The sequence below is a fragment of the Dipodomys spectabilis genome, unplaced genomic scaffold, assembly GCF_019054845.1.
Source record: "Dipodomys spectabilis isolate Male_0828 unplaced genomic scaffold, ASM1905484v1 ptg000297l, whole genome shotgun sequence".
NCBI lineage: Eukaryota > Metazoa > Chordata > Mammalia > Rodentia > Heteromyidae > Dipodomys > Dipodomys spectabilis.
The window spans coordinates 17,651,523-17,675,432 of NW_024870974.1; the positions used below are offsets into that span (position 1 = coordinate 17,651,523).

The window sequence follows — 23,910 nt, forward strand, 5'->3', positions numbered from 1 at the left end:
TTATGCCCGCCCCGGCCCGGCCCCGGCCCCCCTCCCCTCTCCTCTCCGCTTCCACGGCGCCCGGGGTGTCATTGGGCCCCGGGGAGAACGCGAGCCAACTTCAGGCAGCTCCGCGGAAAGCCCGCGCCAGTCACCTGGGTTGCGGAGCGCGGCCGCCGCGGGCTCTCCCGCCGCCGCGGGGGGGTGCGGGGTGGAGAGGCGGGCGGCCCTCGCGGCGGGCCTGGATGTGGCTGGCTTTAGGTGCGGGGTGGGACACGGCAGCAGCGCGGGGGGGGGGGGGGTCGAGGCGGCGGCGGCGGTGCCCGTGCCCGGCGGCGCTGCAACAGGTAGACGGCGGCGAGCGGAGGACCCCGGCGGGCCGCGGCAGGTGCGTGCGGGGTGCGCTGCAGGGCGCGCGCGGCGGCGGCGCGCGCGGGGGCCGCGGGGCGGCGGCGGGGCGGCCGCGGGGCGGTGCGGGCGCGCACCGGGCCGGCCCGAGGTGGTGGTGGCGCCACGCGCGCCGTGCGGGGCAGAGGTGGCTGCTGCGTAACCCGGAGGCGCGGCGGCGGGTGCGGTGCGCGGCTGCGGTGCGGTGCGGTGCGTGCGCGGCTTGTTTTGGTTTCCCACTTTTTCCCCCCCTCCCCTCCTCTCCCCCCCCCCAGTGAGGACTATTTTGGGAAAGTTTGGCCACTTTGGATAAATGCCCTCGGCCGAGCAGCTTATTATTATTACTGTTATTGTTGGTATTATTCAAGCCGCCTTGGGCTCTTGCCCCCCCCCCCCCCCCCGGCTGGTGAACCCGGAGAGACGCTGCGGGGTTTTCCCTGGCTTTTCTTATTTCTTCCTCTTCTTGGGTGGTGGTGGGTGGCGATGGTGCCCGGCCACCTCGAGGGGACGTCTGAGAGTAAATGCCTGCTCCCCGGCCGGCCGCGGAAGCTTTCCAAATCTGGAGCTGCTGGAGGTGTAGCGGGATAAGGGCAGCTGAAGGAGAAGGAGGATCCCCATCGCTCTGCAGACCTGGGGCGGGGGGGGGGGCGCTTGGACATCCCGTGCATTCTCCGTCCCCCACTCCCACCTCCACCCCACTCCATCATCGCCCCCCGTCGTCTGCAAACTCGGGGTGAGGCTCAGCAGCCCCCCGGGGCAGCGCAGCGCGCCGGGGAGGAAGCCTCCCCCTCGCTGTCTGTCTCTCCCTGGCTCTCGGTCTCTCCCGTGGCATCCTCACCCTGCCGAATTTCAGATGCCTGTGGCCTGTCCTGCGGAGCGGTTCGAGTCACCCTGGCTCGTGTCGACTCCATCCGCTTTAGGAATCGATGCTAACAGGACTTAGGAAAACTTTTGCCAGCCGAGACCAGCTTTTGGGAACCGCTGGGTTGCGAATAAAGGCACCAGATTGCTCCTAACCGCCCCCCGCCCCCAGCCCCAGGTGCGGCTGTGAGGGGTGATACTGACGTGGTCCGACGGGGTAAGGGCAGGCATCCCCCATCTGGGAAAGTCCGGCTGTGAAGTTTTAATTCCGTGTTTGCTCTCACGGCGTAGGATCCTGGACCAGCTTGAGGAGAGAAGTTTTCCCTTTTTGGGGGAGGGGGGCTGCAGGATGGGGAGGGGAGGCGAGGAAGAAGACTCTCAAGCTGAGCTTTGCCGCCCTGTTTGTTTTTGTTTTTAAATCAAGGCTGGTTTGCAAATTTTGGAAAGCTCGGGAGGCTCTGTGAATGGGGTGAGTGAATAGAAAGCAGGTATACTCAGTTCTGACCGGTTTCCCTGCGATCTTAGGTGACCTTGAGCAGGTTTCTTCCTCCTCCGGGAAAGAGGGGAAGGGAAGAGCTCTGAAGAGCTCAAAAGACCAAAAAAATACTTGCATGCGGTGAACCGGTACAACTCTACAGCTAGTGATAAACGTGAATCTCTTAAGGCTTAGTCTTAAGGTACCAAAAGGATTGTGAGGATATTAAAGATGAAACTCCAGATAAGATACATATTCCTAAGGACTTTTTGCTATGATTCTGGATTAAAACCTACTTTTTTATGGAAAAGGGCAATGGGAGATATATATGTATGGATGCATATATATGTATGTATGTGTGTACAGATGATATATATACACATACATCACATAAAGTTTAAAAGTCAGGTTTTCCTTTATAAAAATATTATATGAGCACGTGTGTGTGTGTGTGTGTGTGAGTGTGTGTGTGTGTCTTAAAGTACAACCTCCATCAGTGCTTTCCTTTACCTCTGTGAATTCTTTTTATGCTTGGGGGGGGGCTATATGCATAAAAATTGAAGCTCATAATGGATTTTGCCTTTGTCCCAAGAGTCCTTAGCCTAACAGATGGGAAGTATGGGAACTTGATTTTACCTAAAGGAGACATGCCGACCTCAGTATCAAAAACTTTCCCTTTATCTTCTGGATATTAAGTTTTACCAGAATCCCACTCGTCAAAAGTGGTGGCTTCCTTATTCATTAGGAAGCTCAGCTTGAGTGAAATTCTGCTAAAGTTGTGGGCACTATGCTAATTCTAAAAAGACAACCTCCAGGGTTGGTTTCCTGGACAGTATAGGGAATTAACTTCTAAACGGATCCATTTGTGTATGGAAGAGACATCATAGACAGAACTCTGAGTAAAATATTTCAATCATATTTCTAAAAACAAAACAAAAAAACCTCCAAATTTTCAAAAACCTGTTTGCAGCGGCAGTCAAGGGAAGGTGCCGGCGCCATGCATTGTTTTGTGTTTGCGGCCAACCTTTACTCTGCTTCCTTTGTGGAGAGGTGCGTGAGGTTGCTGGGCGAGAATACCTTAAACAAAGCTAATTTAGACTTCAGCAAAGCCTTTGGCAAATGCTCCCATGATAGTCCTGTCAATAACCTGGTCAGGTACAGGCTGCTTTATGATACTGTTAAGAGAGTTCAGGGCTAGTGAACCAGGACTTGGGAAGTTGTGATCAGCTGTCTGATGTTAGCTGATAAGATGTTTCCTTGTAGAGGGCTTTACTCCTTGGCGCCATTCTCTCTCTCTTCTAGTTCCTCCTCCAAGGAGTCTCACGTATCTGGCACCGGGCTCCTACTTTGGGTGGAGTGATGACAAATGTCCCTCAGAATGTTAGTAGACGTTCAATGACAGAAGATTGCTGTGACCAAATGATTCGAGGAAGTCTAGGTTAACAGTAGAGTGACTTCTGCAGGATAGAATCTCCAGGGGTTTTAGCATGTAGGCCTGTTTTGTGAGCCATCAGAAGGCCAGTGAGTGACCACTCTTCCCACGAGCAAATGGGGAGAATGGTTTTGGAGAGGGATCTGAGTGGGGATTCCTCTTCAGAACAAGGGTGGAGCCTGAGGAATGAAGAGGTCTTCGAGGAGAGGCCTTTCAGCCAAGGTACAGAGTCTAGGGTCACTTCCGGTATTTGATAGATGGTGATGCAGAGATAGGAAGCTGAGTTGGGGGGGCAGGGAATGGGTGAGATACAGGCATTCTGTGTGACTATGAATGGACATATTTCTTGTGGCACTTAATGACTTTGGACCTGAAATATCTATACCTTAGCTTTATCCTGGTGGTTCATCTTTGGGGAGAACAGAATATTCCTGGGTAAAGGTAGAAGAAAATATATTACATTTACTATATTTTCTAATCCATAACTATGATAAAGATGGGTTTTCAGGAACTTAGGAAAGTTCAGTATTAGCAATGAGTTAATTGATTCTAAATCATTTCTTTTTCAAGTTGTGTTTGGCTTTTATTCCCACCACTTTTTTTTTCTTATGGCTAGAGTTATCAGATGATTACTCCAAACCTTGCTAAATTTGATTTCTTTTTTCTGTTTTTGTGATTGATTTTCGATTATGAATTCATAGAATAATGTTCTTCAAGTAGAAGCATGCCATATAACTGGTCGATTTTAATGTTCACAAATGGAGGATTGATTATAACATGGTTGTTTAATTTTTTTTTTTAATTGTGCCTTACTACCCATCTGGGACACAGCGGGAAAACGTAGTTTCTCACCGTTCAGAAGTTAACATCTACTGTGGAATACAGAAAAGCACGATATAATTATAAAAATTCAGACAATTTGGGCATTAGATTTCACTACAGAACTTTGTGATTTCTAATGCCACTTTATTTAGTCAAGCTATTACATTATTTTTCAGTCTTAATATCAAGTTCCATAGCAAAAGGACTTCCTAATCTCATGTTTTCATGACGAGAAAGTTGAGAGGCTGGAGGATGTTGGAAAGTGTGGAAAGGGTTGGAGGACTAAGGTAGGCCTTCGGTTCAGACTGCAGAATGCAGAACTTTCCTAGAAAGGACAGGAGGTTTATTCTAGGGTTTGTATGCACAGTTTGCAGAATGTGGGACCTCTGCTGGGTCACAGATTATTTACAGATCTGAAAGGATTGGAAGAAAAAGATACATAATTAAAAAACAAGAGTAAAATATGCAAATAGAATCTTTACCTAGAATGAGTTTATTTCTGCAAAATATTTATTTCGAATGGTTTGTCCAGGGTGATTTTATTTCCTAGTGACATTTGAGATAGAGACTTAAAAAAATATTATTATGGCTGTGGGATGAAGAGTGCCCAGGCATCTAGTGAGTGGGTGTCAGAGCTGTAGAGATCTGCCTACATCCATTTCCAGCTCTGCAATTTATTTGTGTGGCCAGTGCCTCCATTTGCTTATTGAAATCACATTTTCAGCAGCCCCATAGGGTTGGTTGTAAGGATACCTAAGTTACTATATGTAAAAGATGTGTGACACTACACTCAAGTATATAGAACAGTGTATAATGCATAAGAATCATATGTGTATGACTGATTATATAATCTGCTCAGGAACTGGATTTATCTATTGGACCTAATGGATATGGTGGTATGTCTAAAACAATCTGGTAGGCTCCCAGAGGTTAAGGCCTAGACCTGTTCCCTTGATCACTACAGTCTCAACCACTGATCTCAGGCATCCCGTAAATAGTGTTGAATGATTGAATGCTTAACATTTCAGAATCTCTCTGGAACTTCCTTGTTTCCCAGCTGAAAGTAAGACAGTCTGGCTGTTGAGGGTCTCTCCAGCAGAGGGGCCTCTAGATCAAGGTGCATGTCATCCTCTTGGCCAGTACTAAAACACGGGGAGGAGTCCTGGGTTGTCATACAGCTCTGATCTGTGGACCATGTTCATAAGGTGGAGCTGACACCAAACTGTCTTCACCAGGAATACCTTAAAGTTTTTTTTTTTTTTTTTTACAATTTCTTTTTGTTGTTTGTGGGTTTTGTTGTTGTTGTTGTTTTTGTTGTGTCAGTCCTGGGACTTGAACTCAGGGCATGACATTTTTGCCCAAGTCTGGTGCTCTACCACTCATGCCATAGCTTCAAACTTCCGGTTTTGTGGTAGTTTATTAGAGAGAAAGTCTCACAGACATTCCTGCCCAAGCTGACTTCAAACTGAGGTCCTCAGATCTCAGCCTCCCGAGTGGCTAGGATTCTGAATGTTTTGTCTTAGAAGCAAATCATAAAACGATTGTCTTGGAAAATTTTTATTTGGAAATTGTAATCTGAGTTGTGTTTCCCTAGTTTTAACAAGGCCATGTGTCTGACCACATGGGAAACATATAATCAAAAAGACTCTAGAAGTGTTGGAATAAGAGATTTCAACCCAACTTTGTCACCAGGCCTTTGACACTGGACAGGTCACCTACCTCAGAGAGTCCTCAGTTTCTCCTTTGACTGCCTCATGAGTTACCAGGGTTACTTTGAATATTACTTAATATTCAAGTAAGTTAACATGTGTAAATAGGCTATGCAAGTACGTTACTTGTATTCCAATGCAAAAGTTTTATAAGGTTAGCTTTATTCTGGCTTCTGCACAGCTTCTAGTTAATATCCTGCTACATCAACATTCAAGAAATTTTCATATAACTTGAAATATTTCTTATCATTGTAGAATGCATATTTGTAGTTCAATGCATATCGTAAAATGTATTTTAGTGTAATACCGCTGTTACGGACTCTGATGCTTTAATATCAATTTCTTTTGTTAGCTATGGAGACCAAAGGTTACCACAACCTCGTTGAAGGTCCAGATATGGAAAGACGGTGGAGTGAAGTTTCTCAGGCTGCGGAGCCTTCTTTGGGACCTCCAGAGAGGACGGATGAGAAGAGCTACATGCAGGTGGTGGACGTCAACTGTGTTTCCGGTGCTATTCCAAATGACAGTACTCAAGGAAGCAGCAGAGAAAAGCATGAGCTCCTCCCTTGCCTTCAGCAAGACAGCAGTCGCTGTGGGATCTTAACGTCCGATATCAAAACCGAGCTGGACTCTAAGGAACTGTCAGCCACCGTGGCTGAGTCCATGGGTTTGTACATGGATTCCGTAAGAGAGCCCGACTACAGCTATGATCAGCAGAACGCCCCAGGCAGCCTGAGCCCAGCCAAGATTTACCAAAATATGGAACAGCTGGTGAAATTCTACAAAGAGAACGGGCATCGTCCTTCCACGCTCGGCAGTGGGAGCAGGCCCCTGAGGTCGTTTCTGTCTGACTCTGGGAGCTCCACGAATGTTGGTGGGGGTGGGGTCATGCGAGCCATGGTGAAGAGCCCCATCCTGTGTCACGAGAGGAGCCCCTCTGTCTGCAGCCCTCTGAACATGGCCGCCTCGGCTTGTAGCCCCGCTGGAATCAGCTCCGTGTCCTCCACCTCGGCCAGCTTTGGCAGTTTCCCAGTGCACAGCCCCATCACCCAAGGAACCCCTCTGATGTGTTCCCCCAACGTGGAAACCCGAGGCTCCCGGTCGCACAGCCCCGCGCACGCTAGCAATGTGGGCTCCCCTCTGTCCAGTCCGTTGAGTAGCATGAAATCCCCTGTGTGCAGCTCCCCAAGTCACTGCAGTGTGAAGTCTCCAGTCTCCAGTCCCCACAACGTCACGCTGCGCTCCTCCGTGTCCAGCCCTGCAAATCTCCACAACTCAAGGTGCTCCGTGTCCAGCCCTTCCAACACAAACAACAGATCCACGCTCTCCAGCCCCACGGCCAGCACCGTGGGGTCCATCTGCAGCCCCATGAGCAATGCCTTCGGCTATGCCGCTTCTGGCACCTGTGCTGGGGCCAGTGCCACCCGGGATGTGGCTTCCAGTCCGGACACACACGAGAAAGGTGCTCACGAGGTCCCTTTTCCCAAGACCGAGGAAGTCGAGAATGCCATCTCAAACGGTGTGGCTGGCCAGCTCAGCCTCGTCCAGTACATCAAACCAGAACCAGATGGAGCTTTCAGGAGCTCCTGTCTAGGAGGAAATAACAAAATCACTTCGGAATCACCATTCTCAGTACCAATCAAGCAAGAATCAACCAAGCATTCATGTTCAGGTGACTCTTTTAAAGGGAATCCGACGGTCAACCCATTTCCATTCATGGATGGCTCGTATTTTTCCTTTATGGATGATAAAGACTATTATTCTCTGTCAGGAATTTTAGGACCACCTGTGCCTGGCTTTGATGCTAGCTGTGAAGGTGGCGGATTCCCGGTGGGGATTAAGCAAGAGCCGGATGATGGGAGCTATTATCCTGAAGCCAGCATCCCTCCCGCCTCTGCCATTGTTGGTGTGAATTCAGGTGGACAGTCTTTTCACTACAGGATTGGTGCTCAAGGTACAATATCTTTATCACGCTCGCCTAGAGACCAATCTTTCCAACACCTGAGTTCCTTTCCTCCTGTCAATACTTTAGTGGAGTCATGGAAATCACACAGTGACCTGTCCTCTAGAAGAAGTGATGGATATCCAGTCCTAGAATACATTCCAGAAAATGTATCAAGGTAAATTGACTTCCTCCCACCCTCTCTCCTGCCCTCTCTCCCTGCTTTCTTCTCTCCCTCCTTTCTTCCTTCCCTCCCTTCCTTCCTTTTGAAAACCATGGCTTTTGTAAATTGTTGATGATTAGCTTTCTGTTGATTTGTAATTCAGAAATTTAAACACGTTCCAGCTGATCACCGTTCTGCTTTTGTTTTAAGGATGGTCGTGGAGTGCAAACTGACCTTTTCTTGTTGATATAACGCTATTATTTTCTTGCAGTAGAGGGACAAGGAATTCTTAAGTCTCTTAGACTTTGAAGCAGCATGTATAGGTCTCCTGCTGTTGTCTGTTTTAGGTGTCGGGAAAATGTGTTTGTTTTCTACTGCCAGTTACTATATTTACTTTAGCAGACTAGATTTTTTTTTCCTTTTAGCTATTTGGTGGGTCAATGAAACTGCACTAAATTACTTTGCTTGTGGTCTTCTAGCCTTCCTTTAACATGTCTTACATTTAAAATTTTTATAATTGCTTCATTGGCTGTGAAAGATAAAATCCCCAGTCTGTTTCTACGAGCTTCCTTCCCTCCCACTCTTTTTCTAGGTAGGTTAATTTTATGAAAGTGTGGTCTTCAGTGCAAATAAATGGTTTCCATAACCGTTGAGGCCTTTTAAAGTCTCAGCACATCTAAAATTACTTAGTGGACAATCTCGCTTTCTCACTCAGATTCAAAGTGAAATGTGTCACTGTAGTTTTCAATTGAAATATTTATAACTTTTCAGATCTGCAAGAAGAAATGATTTACAGTACATTCTATCTTACTTTTCCTTATTGCAGATAACATGTTGTATATATTTTAGAAGAAACAGGGAAGAGGTTTTAGATATGACTGTAAAGGGTGGTTCTAAGTTATGTAATGCATAATTGGACTTTGCTTCTGTACTTTTTTTATTGCATAGTTGTGACAAATGATCCCTATCTGGAATATCTAAGGAATAAATTTTCTAGACAGAGTTCATTCCTTTGGCATTAAGGAATATGTGGATATGTTCCTTCATTTTTTAAAAAACCTATTTTATGGGAAGTACGTCTACTCCCTTAACAGAGTAGAGGGCTTACCTGTATTCCTTTAGCTTTGTCTTTTACTGTTATTATGTTCCAAACCAAAAGCAAAAGATTTTACTTCGTGCATTTTCTTTATCACTGGTTCAACATTTCTCCTCTTGCTTTTATAGAAGCAAGAATTCCATATAGGATATCTTCTTACTGCTCTTCATAGCCGGAGCTACCCAGTCATAGTACATTCCAGATTCTGACACAGGGCCTAAGAGAACATAGTTTACATCAGAACCAAGCTAAGCATGTGTTTTACTGATAGTACCTCATTTTATTTTTAGAGGAGGAAATTTTTGTTTATCTGATGTGGGGATATATATGTGGGGATATATATATACACACATATATATGTATATATATATATATACACACACACACACATATATACGTATATGTGTTTTTTGTTTTGGTAAGTGATAGTTATTGTTCATTGCAGGAAAGCATAGTGCATAGCCTGGTAGTTTATTTATCTCTGTTACTCAGCTGTATGTGTGTTCCTGTGTATAGCTTTTCACCTCAGTGCTTTACAGTTTGCTCATGTCAAGAACTCACATTCACTGCTTTGGAAATAGACCTACTCAAAGGTAGTGAAAACAATGTATACGAGTTTATGGGAAGTTTATCTGATGATCATCTGGTATGTAAGTCAGAATCATATGTAGTTTAGTTCTTGTTTTAAAGAGTTTTCTAATCTTTCAGTTTTCATAAAATGGAGAGAAAAGAAATGCCACAAAAATTTCAAAGGAATATTTGAAATATTTGAGTATTTTACATGAAACCTTTGGTAATTTCTTATGTTGAAAATCTCATTTTTTATGAGAAAAAGAGAGTAAGGATCCATCATTCATTCATTCATTCATTATCATTTTGAAGACAGTAGCATTGGGCAATGTTACTTCTGGTAGAAACACTAGAATATGGAAGGCAAAATCATCATTTTCTTTCTCTTACCTCTTGTTTCTATCATTTGAATTGTGGTTCTCACATTCAGTTTATGAGCTCCCTCCAGATTATCAAGATGATTACATGGTGCCAGGAGTGGATGGCTGTGGGGTGTTTGTGGACACAGAGGTATAGCGGATCCTGTGGAGAGGATGGATGGTTCCGCGTGTGCTAATACAGGGAAAGAGGGCTCTGCCTGAATATGTACCAGTTAAGATGAGTTTTCCCAACACTTGAATGTGGAAACCTTTGTGTTGTCTGAAATCTCTTACAGATTGCTAATTCCTTTCCTGGTAGATATTTACCCAAGCCGCTTTGTTTTGTTCATTTCAAGAGTAAAAATTCAAGGACTGGAGGATGTGTTAGGTCTTTCTTAGGTATCAATAATCAATTTAACTTCATTGTAACTTCATCATTCTCTTATTCTGTATCTTTTGGACCAAAATGGGATCCTTTTGCGTATTTCCTCATTTCGGGTGAGGATGTCTCATTTTGAGGGAACTGTATGCAAACCTGTGCATGCACACCAGTAGTGGGGGCTTGAACTTGGGGCCTCATACTCTTGCTTAGCTTTTCCTCAAGGCTAGCACTATATTACTTGAGCCGCTGCTGGCTTTTTGCTGGTTACTTGGAGATAAGAATCTCTTGGATATTTCTGCCTGGGCTGTCTTCAAACTGAGATCCTCAGATCTCAGCCTTCTGAGTAGCTAGGATTATAAGAATAGGCCACAAGTGCCCAGAAAGGGAATATTGAGTAAATTGATGAATTAAGATGGTAAAGGATCTGTATAAATTCTTTTTGGTATTATAGTATCCTTCATTTTTCAGATAGGACTCTAAACTATTTCTAATATTTTCAAAAAGAAAGTGGGGACTTCCTAAGGACTTTTCAAGCAGAGTCATGCAGTCAGAATTCATGCACTGGTGAAAGATCTACTCAAGATGGAAGATAGAGCAATGGGTTTTCATGTAATATTTTCTAGTAGTATTCTTTCAAATTCCATGTTGCATGTAACCTTTTAGAATCTAAAGATAGATGCCAGTGACCCGTGCCTGTAATCCTAGCCACTTGGGAGGCTGAGATCGGAGGATCGTGGTTCAAAGCTAGCCTAAGCTAGAAAGTCTATGAGACTCCACTTAACCACAAAATAAGCCAGAAGTGGAGCTGTGGCTCGAGTGGTAAGAGCAAATAAAGCCTAGGGACAGCACCCAGGCCCTGAGTTCAAGCCCTAGGACTGGCAGAAAAAGTAAAAAAAGAAGAATCTACTCACTGTCCATTTTCAGCGTAGTACAATAGTACTTACAGTGATTTTAAAAGATCTGTAAACTGTTACAATTTTCCAGCAACATGTGTGTATGAAACTATGCTTCCTTCATATACTTGAAGCAAAACCCATCTACTACACATTGAACACAAAAGGTGATACGAGAATCCAGCTGCCTTCTATTAAGGGAAACAACAGGCTAGCAAAGATGTTAAGCAGAGCAAGAAAAGTTACTCAAGCTTTTCATTTGTGGAAATTCAGTTACTTTTTCATAAACTTACACTGTCAATATATAATGACTTACATGAACATGAGTTAAAATATTTTTAATTTCTAGTTTAATGCAGTTATAACTCCCATAACAAAAGTTATTTGGGATCCTTGATATATAAGTATATATGTATGCAGATATGTCTATGCACATGTATATGTATATGTGGAGCCAGGCTTGAAGTTTCTTTGCAGCTCAAGCTGCCCTTGATCTCAGGATCTTCCTCCTCCATCTCTTCAGTACCGACCTTCCTGGCATACATTACCATGTCCTGCTTTCCTTGGTACTTTTTTTAAGAGTAAAAAGGAGTTCTGAGATCCAGCAGTTGAGAATTTCTGGCCTGTTCCCTCCTGTACATCGTTTCAAAGTTAATGGAGAAAGGAAAATTCTGTGTTCAACCAATCTATCCAAATACGAAAAATGACTGTCACCTACATTAATTTTTTTTTCAGGCTGACAGAAATAAGCAATGGCTGAGAGACATGTGTGTCTTTATTTCAGTCTACGGGCATTCTCCACGAGCAAGCCACCTCTCTGTTAATTATTCCCAGTGAAGGGATTGTCTCGTTGCTAAATTGTAAAGTAAATTATGACAAAGCTAAATGGAAATCCCTGAGGGTGGACACTGGACCTGAGTGTGTCATGTGGGTGCGAGTTACCCTGTCAGGCCTGGGGAGCAAACAACCGTGACCCGGGGTGACTCGCTCCTCTCTCAGCCTCAGTTTCCTCTTGGTAAAGCTGGTCAGGTAGACGCAGAGACTCAAAGTCTGCCAGTAAAATTACTGCGTGGCATTGAGGTTCCTTTGAAGAATCACACAAGGGTATTTTTAAAAACATGTATTTGCTAGTAGGTTTTCAAGTCTTTCTTTCCTCCCAGGTATCTCAGCATATTGTTCTGTGGAAAATGTCTTTACCACTTAGCCAGGTCAAAGTTTTTCCTCAGGAAATACTGAGTAGTGGTTGGTTCTTCTTTGTAAAGAAAAACAGATTTTTCTCCCTCTTCAAAATTTGACGCTTACTATGAATTCCTTGTTCTTTTTATTTGCACTATTCCTCATGGATAGGCTATTTTTGTTGACATAATGCTGGCTATTCGAGGCGATAATCATAGTTTGATAGCATCATAACTCAGTGCTAACATTGACTTAGACTTCTGAATATAAAGTTCACTATTTCAAAGGGCACATTCTGATAGGAAAAGTAGTGAAATGCCTATATTAAGTTATATGTATATATCCACATGCATATTTTTACTTGATAGGGGAAAAAAATTTATTAAGTAACCTACAATTAATTATTTTATTTTTCAGTTATTCCTGACTTTATATTTTTAACCTTATATGATAAGCCAGAATTCAAGAAGTTCTTGACAATATTTTGCCTATTAGTAAACTTTCCACGGAACGTGTTACAGAGCACATATCTCCGTGTAGCACACATTATAAAGGAAGGTGGGCTTGGGGTGGGGTTTATGGGTTTGGACATTACTCTTAACATACACATTACCATGTTGCTTAGAACACTTGGAAATGAAAACCTATGACTGTCAGAATTGGTCTTTTGGCATTAGTAATATACCTAGAATCTCTCCAGACTAGTAGTTTAGATAATATTTTTGAAGCAGTTTTAAAATGAAACTTACCTCTGGTTGGTTCACTTTCATTTACCTTATGGTACTTCTGGAGAGAGTGGTGACAATTTTATTTTATTTTATAATATTCAAATTGTTCTGTACAGGATATTACTTAATTATTCTTTTTAAACACACAAATATTTTAGGTTTAAATGTCATTATGTCCACCTCTCATTATCTAAATATTAGTTAATTTAGAGCTGCTTATGTCTACTAAAAGTTGAAGGTCATATTCACTGTTTCTGTTAGATAAATTCAAATTATTCAACTTACTGAAGTTTTTATTCTTTTTTGGTCATGGGGCTTGAACTCTGGGCTTGGGCGCTGTCCCTGCGCTCTTCAGCTCAAGGCGAGTGCTCTACCGGTTGAGCCACAGCGCCACTTTCGGTTTTTTCTAGTTTTTTGTTTGTTTGTTTTTTTTAAATTGAGATAAGAGTCTCACTGACTTTCCTTGCCCAGGCTGGTTTTGAACCGTGATCCTCATATCTCAGCCTTCTCAGTAGCTAGGATTACAGGTGTGAGCCACTGGCACCTGGCTCAAAGTTTTTATTCTTGTGGCTTCCTGAAACAGGACCTAGAGATTTATCATTTATAGATTTGATGACTTTTGCAATATTGAAATTCTGGGTGTGTCAGACCTTTCCTGTCCGTATAGTTTGAAAGCTGTAGCAGATGTTACACTGGTCACCATAATTTCAGAGTAATGCTCGGCTTTCCTTAATGCTTTGAAGTCATTACCACTATCTTTACCTTTCTCCAAATACTTTTTTAATCTTGAGTTTACCAGTTACTTTAGTTTCATACAAGAAGTCATCCCTGCTGATTGGTATTACCATTTTCTTTCATCTACTAAATTTAGATTGAGAGAAAAATAGAGCCTTAGACTTGGGTGTCTTAGAGAATAATTTTGGATAGTATTACAAAATTATTAATGAAAGCCAAGGAAAAATAAAAACTTGTTTAGTGGATATTGCTTTGATTAAAAATTTAGGGTTTCTGACTTTAAACTTGTGAAGTGTAGGTTTTCTTTTTTTTTTTTCATGAGTTTTATATTGTTCTTTATATGGTAAGGCTATGATGAAGTTCAGTGTAGTTATATCAGCATTTGTTACCTAACTGATGTTCTAGAAACTTCTGAATGTATAATTGTTGTATATGACCAATTGTTGTACATGACCAAGGCTAAAAAGAGGTAGACGTTGCTCCTACTTCATAGAGAAATAGAAAACTGTATTCAAGGAAGGAAATGGGATAAACAGAGTGATTTGGATACTTAAAAAGCTAATACCTTGGGGAGAGAGTATGAGATAATAACTGGCAGTCTGAATTCATAACTTTGACTATGACCTAATTTTATTACTGATAAAATGTCTTCAGTGGCATGTGACCTCCCCTTATATGTTAGGAGCTGTTGAGACAAATACACAAAAATTGCTAGATGAAATATGATTTGTAAGAGGAGAAAGTGAAGCTGGGTATTCTGAAGAAGAAAGGTTATATGAGCAGGTCTTGTGGAATGGAGAGTGAGTGAGGGTGGTCTGAGTTGTTGTTGATACTTAGTTTTAGGAAATTCACCAGGGGTAGGTAGAGCCCTCGACCCCCTAGTATAGGCTTTCTGTGACTGGCTATGTATGGGTCTTGGCAAGAACAAGGTATTACACTCAATTTGATAGGTCAGGAGGAACTCCCTAAACGTGGAAATGGAGAAGTGGGGACAGTCGGGCATTTGGGAAGACCTTAATTGGGCAGACATTGTGAGTGGATTGGAGCAAGGAATTAGAAAGAAATGATTGCAATGGTGTAGGAAAGGGGAACTAGTTCTTCTCACAACTTCTGTGAGCCCCACTCCTTGCTTACCCAGGTTAGTGAGATCCCAGGGCACTTGCCTTTCAGTGCCTGGCTTGTTTTCCTTCACATAATAATCTCCAGTTCCATCCACGTGGTCAGGAAGGACAGCATTCCATGCTTGCTGTGGCTGAGTTCGTTTTGCATTGTGCATATGCCCCCCATTTCTTTGGCCATCCATCGGTTCAGTTGGTGGACATTTAGGTTGTTTCCACTTCCTGGCTGTCGCAAATTGTGAGCCGTAAACATGGGAGTGGAGAGGTTTCTGTGACAAGACGATTTCATTTCTGTATCCAGGAGAGGGATTGCCGGATCTTGTGGCAGCTCTGATTTTCTTTCTTTTTTTTAAATTTCAACAGTTTGGGCTGGGAAGGTGGCTCAGTGGTAGAGCGCTTGACTTGCATGCCTGAGGCCCTGGGTTCGATTCCTCAGCACTACATAAGCAAAAAGAAAAAAGCCGAAAGTGGCACTGTGGCTCAAGTGGTAGAGCCTTGAGCTGAAGAGCTGAGGGACAGCGCCCAGGCCCAGAGTTCAGGCCCCACGACCAGACCCCCCCCAAAAAAATTTTTTTTCAACAGTTTTCCCATGCCTGTAATAACTTGTATTCTTACCAACAGCCTGTAAGGATTCCATTTTCTTACATCCTTGGATATCTGACCACGGTAGTTAGTATCTGTTTCCTCCTTGGTCATTCCCTGTACTGGCCTTTCTGAGTTTCCTCAGAAAGGGGGTGGGGGCTGTATACTCGCTAACCCCTTTCCCAAGAAATCTCTCCCTATGTTACCCCCTACCTTGTTTAATGGTCTTCATTTACTTTATTTCCACAGATTGTAGTGTAAACTTCAGAGCAAGGACTTTTGTAGCCTATTTTCCAAATAATTTGTCAGACAAAAACTAGGTCAGCCTAGGCACCACTGGCTGTAACCCTCGCTACCCAGGAAGCTAAGATCTGAGGATCATGGTTCAATGCCAGCCCAGGCAGGAAAGTCCATGAGACTCTTATCTCCAATCAGCTACTCAGAAAGAGCCAGAAGTGGCACTGTGGCTCAAGTGGTATTGTGCTAGCCTTGAGCACAGAGAGACTTAGGGACATAGCCAAAGCCCTGAGTTTAAGCCCCAGGACAGGCAAAAAAAAAAAAAAAAGTAAGGACCATTGTTGCTGCTCAGCGAATACAGGCTGAATGAACAAGAGAGACTCTGCATGGGGATGATGTAATATTCCTGAAATTACTGTCAAATGACAGTGAAAGTTCTACCATGTTTAGCAAAGCATTGTTATGACCTTTATCAGCATTTTTTTTTTAGCATTTTCACAAAATAATCAAAATGCTGTTTTTGCTTTTCCTCATCTCAACATACAAAAAGAACAAAAAAGTTGGTAATGGTGTATCCTAAGATAATTAGTCACTTGTGGTTTCAGACTTTATTCTGAGGCTACTTAACTTTTAGAATTTTTCTCTTGTGATCTTCAGTTCTGTTCTGAATGTATATAGTTCAGTCAAGATCCCTATGTCAAGTTGGAACAGTTCCATCACTTGCCAAAATTCCTTCTGTGGCCCCTTTTTATAAGCTTCCCCCTCTTTCCTCTGAAGCCCTAGTGGCCACTGTATGTGCCCTCATTGACTTTGTTTTTCTGCATTATCATACAAGTGGAACAATGGCTTATGTAGCCTTTGGAGTCTAGCTTCTCTCATGTAGGAACATGTACTCGATACCTGTCCAGGCCATTGCATGGATCGGAACTTGTTTCTTCTTCTTATAGAATAGTATTCCATTTATGAAAACACCATATTTTGTCCATCTCTTTTCATTGTTGGAGGACATTTAGGTTGTTAGCAGTTTTTTTTCCTACTACAAATAAAGCTACTGTAAGTAGCTAAACAGATGTGTGGTGCCTTTCCCTCCCGCAGATAACAGAAGTAGAAATGGCTTGATCATGTGGTGGGTGAAGGATTAAAATGTCAAACTGTTTTATTTGACTGTTTTCCAAAGTGGAAGTAACATGTTACACTTACACCGGTTGTATATAAGAGTTAACTCCACATCCCTGCTGACACTTGATAGAGTGAATTTATTTTAGACCTGTCATAGTTGTATAATGGTGTCTCATTGTGGTTCATATTGAACATGAAATATCTTTTCCTGGGTTTATTTGCCATCCATGTGCCTTCATGCCTGCTAATTCCTTGACCCATTTTTTTTTTTATTAGACTGGCTGTTTCTTCCTTTGGGGATCTGTTATTAGTATATTTCAATGTAGGCTTTTTGATTAAAGATCTAGAACTAAGAGAAAAAAAACCATAGCCATTTGAAATTTTGCAGTGACATAAGGGGAAAAAATAAGCAATTTTCAAATTATTTAGCAACCACTCTCTTCTTGATGTAGGTGAACAAAACAAATGCACGTGAAACAAGTGTCCCACCATACTGCCATCTCGTTGGGAAGATAGCTCCAGAGTGTGCCTAGCCCTTTTTGATTCCCTGATTATTTGGTCCAGTGATGCTTGAAGATTAGAAAAGGAAGGTCTCTGTACTCTGTATGGACCGATGGAGAGCTCTTTGAAGGATAAGTAATAAGAACTTACCCTGGGAGGACGTGACAATTGAAGTCTCCTTGGGGTGTTTGATAGGAATTGGGAGACAGTTGATTACAGGAGTCTGTGAATATTGAAGTGTTGGATTACTATTGTCGTTCAAATAAGAAATGTCTCCCACAGGCTGATGTGTTGAGAGCTTGGTCCCTGGCTGCTGACACTGTTTTGTGAAATTCTGAGAACATAGAAAGTTGAGCTGTCTGGAAGAAATAGGTCATTTGTGTGTGTGTGTGTGTGGGGGGGTGTTCCTTGACTGTATCTTGTCCCTCCTTTCTCTGTTGTTTGTTTGTTTGTTTGTTTGTCTGTTTTTGGATCATGGTGTGATCTATTCTGTTCCACCATGCCCAACTCACTATGATGGTCTAAAACCACGAGCCCAAATAAATTTGTCTTCCTTTACACTATTTCTCTCAGTTATTTGTTACCATAATGCAAAGCTGATTTACCTTGGAGCCTTCTAATATAGTTTGAATCTATGGCAAGAAAGAAAGGTTAATCTGTAAGGAGATGGGAAATAATGACTGAGATAGACAAAGTTAATCAGTTGCTATATGAATAATTGAGGCAGGATAAAGACTGGCTTGGTCAGTTTGGGGAGTATGAGTAGGTAACCTAGTAATAGTTACAAGCAAGAAATGATTGAATGCTCAGCCCTCTCACTCCAAGCCTGTTTCTTTTCCCTTGTTCACAACATCATAAAAAGTAGTTTGCTAAGGAGCATAGAAAAGAAACATCCTGCATTTTAGAGAATCAAAGGAGACATTGAGTAGCACTAAGACACTAACATATAGTGAGCTGAATGGTTTTGCTATTCAGATGGAGGGTAAAACTTACTCATTTCGATACCAAAACAGAATATTTTCCATTAGATGAGAGAAAAATATTTAATACCCCTAGAAAATGGAAACAGGAAGTGCCAACTACTGGTTCGGCAAAGCTGGAAAACAAACTGGTGAGAGATTATGTAAATGAATTAGAAATAGCGACATATGGAACTCTGATATGCATACCAGGATATAAAGGAACAGAAATTGCAGCTTGTTCGGAAGTCTATTTATCGTGTCCTCAAGTAACTGGTATTTGGATTTGCACGGCTCTTTCCCAAAGTGGAAATGTGCTTATTTTTCTCCGTCACATGGTACAGTTTGTATTTACTTAAATATTTTTCTGATATGTTTGCGGAAAGATTCTGGGAGTAAAGTCTGGGAGTGTGGCGATGGACTGGGAGCAGATATTCTATAAGTTTTGCCAACTGGGTTCTTGCATTTATTTGAATGGAAATCATGCTCAGGGCTTTTGTTCTGGGAAACTGTGAGGTGTGACTGAAGAATTTCTGGTCATATGACACAAGTGGGTTCCTCTCACCCACCCCCACCCCCCACCATTCCTTGTCATTTTGCAGTGGAGGTAAGTATATGTATGAGTCTTTCCTTTGAGATTTCTGGAAACATTTTGGGTTCTCTCAAGTAAGATAATTTTGTTGACCTATATCCTGTATTTTGTATTAGTTATGATTCAGGTGAAAATAGAATTTTTCCCTCATAAGTATTATTTTGGGGGGAAATAAGAAGACCATCAGATGCCTGGAGCAGGGGATGAAGGATTTGTAAACCTAGCATGCTTTGATTGTGAAGCCAAAAGCTGTTGGTCCCTTGTTTACAGGATGTGGGAGGTGCTAGGTCCCTGGGTGTTCCTGATGTCCACTGGCAGATTCTTCTGGGCTGGGAACAAATGCTCATTTACGAGGCAAAGGCTATTATGAGAGCATGGCTGCATGAAATGTGCTTTTTTTTTTTTTTTTAAAGGATGGATTTGTTGTGTGTACCTGAGAGTGGAAGAAGTAAAGAATAGAAATCTAGCTGTGAACATGGCCTGGCTTCTATGATTTCATAACGCCGATGAAATTTACTCAGTTCTTGCTGATTTTATTCTAGTGGGAATAAACAAATTCTAGTATTCTGAGGACTTTAAGGAATGTAGACATGGGAAGAGGTAAAGGAATTAAAGGAGAAAAGGACAAGTTTCCACAACTGCCAGTCCTCTATCAGCATTCTTCAGACTAAAGTTGATATCGATTATGCATGCCAACCCTGTTATTTTGAGACTTTCAGTTAATGAAGAATGATAAAAGTTTGCTCATTCTACTTTTCTTAGATGGTGTGTTGTGATATTTTCATATTTTGATTGCATGTATTAGCTGGAGAGGATGTTGATCTTTTCTGGACTTTTCCCAATCCCAAAAGGAGATTTTAAAATAGAAGACACAGTGATTTTTTTTTAAGAGATGTTTTGGTACCTATAAATAACTACATGAAATATCAATTCTTCTTATTAAACTCCCTGAAAATCTATAATAAACAACAGGCATATTAAAAACCCTTAATCCAAATAAGAGTACTAGAGCTACATGGTAGTGGCCATGGTTTATACAACGTGCATATACTTATTACCACTTGAAATGATCAAATTGGTAAAGTTAAATATATTTTCCCACAATAAAAATAGCACCTACTCCTAAAAAATAAATGTGGGGGTGCCTTGCAATGATGAACCTTAATGCACATCAGAAGGTCCTAAGGTGTGGAAGAAAAGTCCAGTGCTGAGAGCGGCATGGAAGCCGGAATGTGGCTTCCATGTGTCTGCATTGTCCAGTAAGTGCAGTGTCTCATATGTGCTCTGTTCTGTGCTGATTTTCCTTCAGCATTTACTAAATACCTGGTCTGTCAGCACGTGGTCCTGGGTGGATGATCAGAACAAAGACTGAGAAATTCTTTATGCTTCAGAAACACCTGGTCTGGTTGCACTGATGATCCTCTAATGAAGCAGTTTGGGGAAGGGCTTGTCCTGGAGGCACTTAGAAATTAAACACTGATTTCATTGATAAAACGATAGATGCACGACTTTAATGTGATAAAGATGGTTGGAATGCAGATAGCATAGGATCCCCTCTCTTACCAGCTGAAAATAGTATCAGCTTTCAGTAGAGGAGAAGTTCAAAAGCTCAGGCTTGGCTAGATCCCATGTTCCAAGGGTTGTCAGTGATTTCTTCATCTCTCCATCTCTCAGAACCTTTCCCTTTGTGTTCAAGTATAATATCAGGGACTCTGATCAATAGTACGATGGGCTGAAGTTTTCATTCGTTCTTGATGAGGGTAAAAAGAACAACTCTCTTGATAGATTCTGCATGGGCGCAGTGGGGTCTTGTGGCCAGTGTTGAGTAGAGGCCGTGTGTGTGAGGGGTTGGTGATTGGCCTTCCCCAATCCCCAGGACTGAAACACAGGAAGATGATTCTCCAGAACTCTTTTCCCTATCAGTAACTTCAAAAACAGAAGATTAATTTTGGTTCGTGATTCTAGGGGTGCAAAACAGAGAGGGTCCATATCTGGTGGTGATTTTCCTGCTGGCAGTCCTAGGTAGCACAGTACAGCACCTGGTGAGAGACCGTGAGTCTGTGTGTATGTGTATGCATGCCACACGTATGTGCATGTCTTCTCCTTCCTCCTTCCCCCCCCTCCCTCCCTCTCTCCCTTCCTCCCTTTCTCTCTCTCTCTTTCTCCGACTCTCTCTCTTTCATACACAAAGCCACAAGGATTCAATCATGAGATACCACTCTAACACTCCAATGACCTTATATAAATTCGACTCCCTCTGCAGAGGTCCCACCTGTAAACTAGCTGGATTAAGTTTCAGTCCTTCCTCATATTTTACAGTGGTTGTTAAATTTCAATACATAAACTCTGGGCGAGCCTACTTAAACCATATCCAAACTCTTATCACCTTATGTAAGTAGCAGGGGTGGTCACGTTGCTCAGTTACTTAATCATGGCCTTGAGTACATGTTCAGTATTACTGAAATAAAATACCTAGTGTAAAATAGGAAATGGATTGGAACAGGGCCAATGGTGGTGTAATGATGGGGTGTAGTAATTAACAGGGTGCACACACTGTGGTTTTATCCTTTTTTTTTGATAAGTAGAAAATATTAGCACTAATAGAGTATCAAAAGTGTCATGAGACTGACCCCATGGGAGCACATGACCCTCACCATCTGAAGTTGGTTATCGGTGTCTACCTGGGAGCCTCACATCTTCTTGGCCTGTTCATGGAGAACCCGTGCCATTCTCGCCACAAATGATCTTCCCATGTGTATGGGACGGCCGCTAACAAAATAGATTTATTAACTGCCCTCCAGCACAATGTACATAGTTACACTTTCATTTTATATGTGGCTTCTGAAGATTCGTGGACCAGTTCCTCGACTGTTTATTTTATCAACCCTTGGACTCTTTAAGATCTCATCTTCTTGGTCCTTGTTAAACTATAACTACATAGCAGGAAAAAGACCCTGGTGATCGACTCCCAATAGAATGTTTATAGTGGAGAATGCACTTTGAATTGTTTGCTCAACAGTAGTGCTAGGCTCTATGTTTGTTCACATCATCTTATAACATGGTAAATATTTATGCAAGATGACTATCTGGGCAGAAGAATCTGATGAAATGGAGAATTCTAAGAGACCTGAATAAATATAGACTGGAGATAGACTTGAGAAAGATCAAGTTCAAAAGCCTTACAGATTTTGACAGGCAAAGAGAATCATTCCCTAGGGGGGGATAGAACCAGAAGTCAAGGTGGTCTTAAAAAATAATCAGTGTAGCACAGCTGAGACATGGAGATATAGGACCACAATAGAGACAGAAAGGCCAGCTTTGAGGCTCTACTTCTACTTGCTTTTCTGCGTGACCTTGAGCAAGTTCCCTGGCTGAGGGTAGTGAGTGCCCACATCTGTATGCCAGTGGCAATCGTAATTGCTACCTCCTATGGCTAGTGGGCAGTTGTTCTGGGGTCCCCAGTGTAAAGTGCTGGCGTACAGACAGTGCTTAGCAAATGTAATTTCTTATTTTTGATTGCTGCTTATTTCCATTAGAGTTGAGATGAAGAAATCAGAATACGTTAGAACTACAGTGGGGCAAATAATTGCTTGTATGAGAGCATGACCTAAGAGATTCCACGGTGAAAGGAATCAGCAATAGGGTTTTAATAAATTCAACCACAATACTAACATTATTTCAGAGAGAGGAAATCCTTCCAGTTCTTCGTGCCCCCATGAGATCATTGAGAACTCTATTCTTTGAGTTCCAGAAATAGAAGCTGTTATGAAGATAGCTTAGGTTAGTGATTTCTCAACTCTGTTTAGAGCGATACAGATGAAGATGAGTATTACGTGTACCTGGCATACTCCAAACACATTTGATTTGGAGGTGTTTTGTGAGTATTGTGTATGCGGGCAGAACATCAAATAGCACTGTAAGCCTGTTCTTTTGCGATATTCACAAAACTCAGTATTCGGCCTGAAGACATGACTTGGGAAGAATTGCTCGCATAGGTGAGAGGCTGCGCTGTGATGGCTTTCATCGCTCCCTCTTCCCCGCCTTGAGAATCCTTCAGGCTGCAAAGGAGAGGAAGAGTCACAGCCCTGTGTCGCTGTGTTCCTGTTTGAAAAGCAAACCATTAATAAGCATCGACATTACTATTAGCAAATCATTTGGCACACAGCTCACCCGCGTTCCTCCCATCTTGGCTGGTCGTCTGATCGCAAAAGCCTCTGTTACAGGAGAGCCTGGGAGGTCAGCCCAAATGCCAATAGTCCATTTCTCCTCTCGAATCAGTCACAATCACTAAATATAGAAGGCCATTACAGTGTAAGAACGGGTAAGCAGATCATGGCGAAGCCAGAGTTCTTTTCTCCACAGTAGCCAAGAGACAACAGCACATGGCTGACACGTTGTTGTCACCCCACGGGGCTGGAGTGCTGTCCAGGGTCCCTCGGTGCTGTTCCCCTGTGGTGTCTGTGGAGGTAGGAGAAGGTTTTGCTGTGGCTGTCACCCCAGGAGAATGTCTTTAGATGATGACTCCTTCCTGAGATTGAGTACTCTCGTGGTAAGATGTCAGCGTGGACTGCCACCTAGTCTTCAAAACCTGCCCCAAGATAAAAACAGTGATGTGTAAAACCAGTAGGTGTCAAGTCCTCCCAGTTCCACTGTGCTGAGTGCACACCGCCAGCCCCCACCCCAGACAACCTCCACACAGTTCCACTGTGCTGAGTGCACACCGCCAGCCCCCACCCCAGACAACCTCCACACAGTTCCACTGTGCTGAGTGCACACCGCCAGCCCCCACCCCAGACAATCTCTACAAACCACTTAACACACGTGCCGGCTGACGGGCCCCTGAGGGAGGAGCCCATTCCCCACGAACCTTCTGGTCACCATGGAATGCAAAGTACTCATGTGTCCGACAAAATCAAGACAGAGAAGAGAAAGGGCAAGGAGCTTGGGATCTCCATCCCCAGGGCCAATAAAGAAAATTAAAACAAGGGCGTCGACAGCGGATTGAAAGGACGTGGGCCCTATGTGATTCTGACCATTGCAGTCATGCTAGGACACGGGGAAAGCAAAACGAAACCCACCCTTGGAAACCCTTT

General features: G+C 42.8%; 1 protein-coding gene across 1 annotated transcript in view; it reads left to right on the forward strand.

Moving 5' to 3' along the window:
- Positions 1 to 304: 304 nt before the first annotated feature.
- The window catches only part of Nr3c2 (nuclear receptor subfamily 3 group C member 2), a 237,436-nt gene continuing 213,830 nt past the window's right edge, over positions 305 to 23,910 (forward strand). Inside the window, exons 1-2 of the mRNA XM_042701897.1 lie at positions 305 to 367; positions 6,018 to 7,785. Coding sequence (XP_042557831.1) covers positions 6,020 to 7,785 — 1,766 coding nt within the window. The 5' untranslated portion in view covers positions 305 to 367; positions 6,018 to 6,019. The remainder of the gene's footprint in view (positions 368 to 6,017; positions 7,786 to 23,910) is intronic.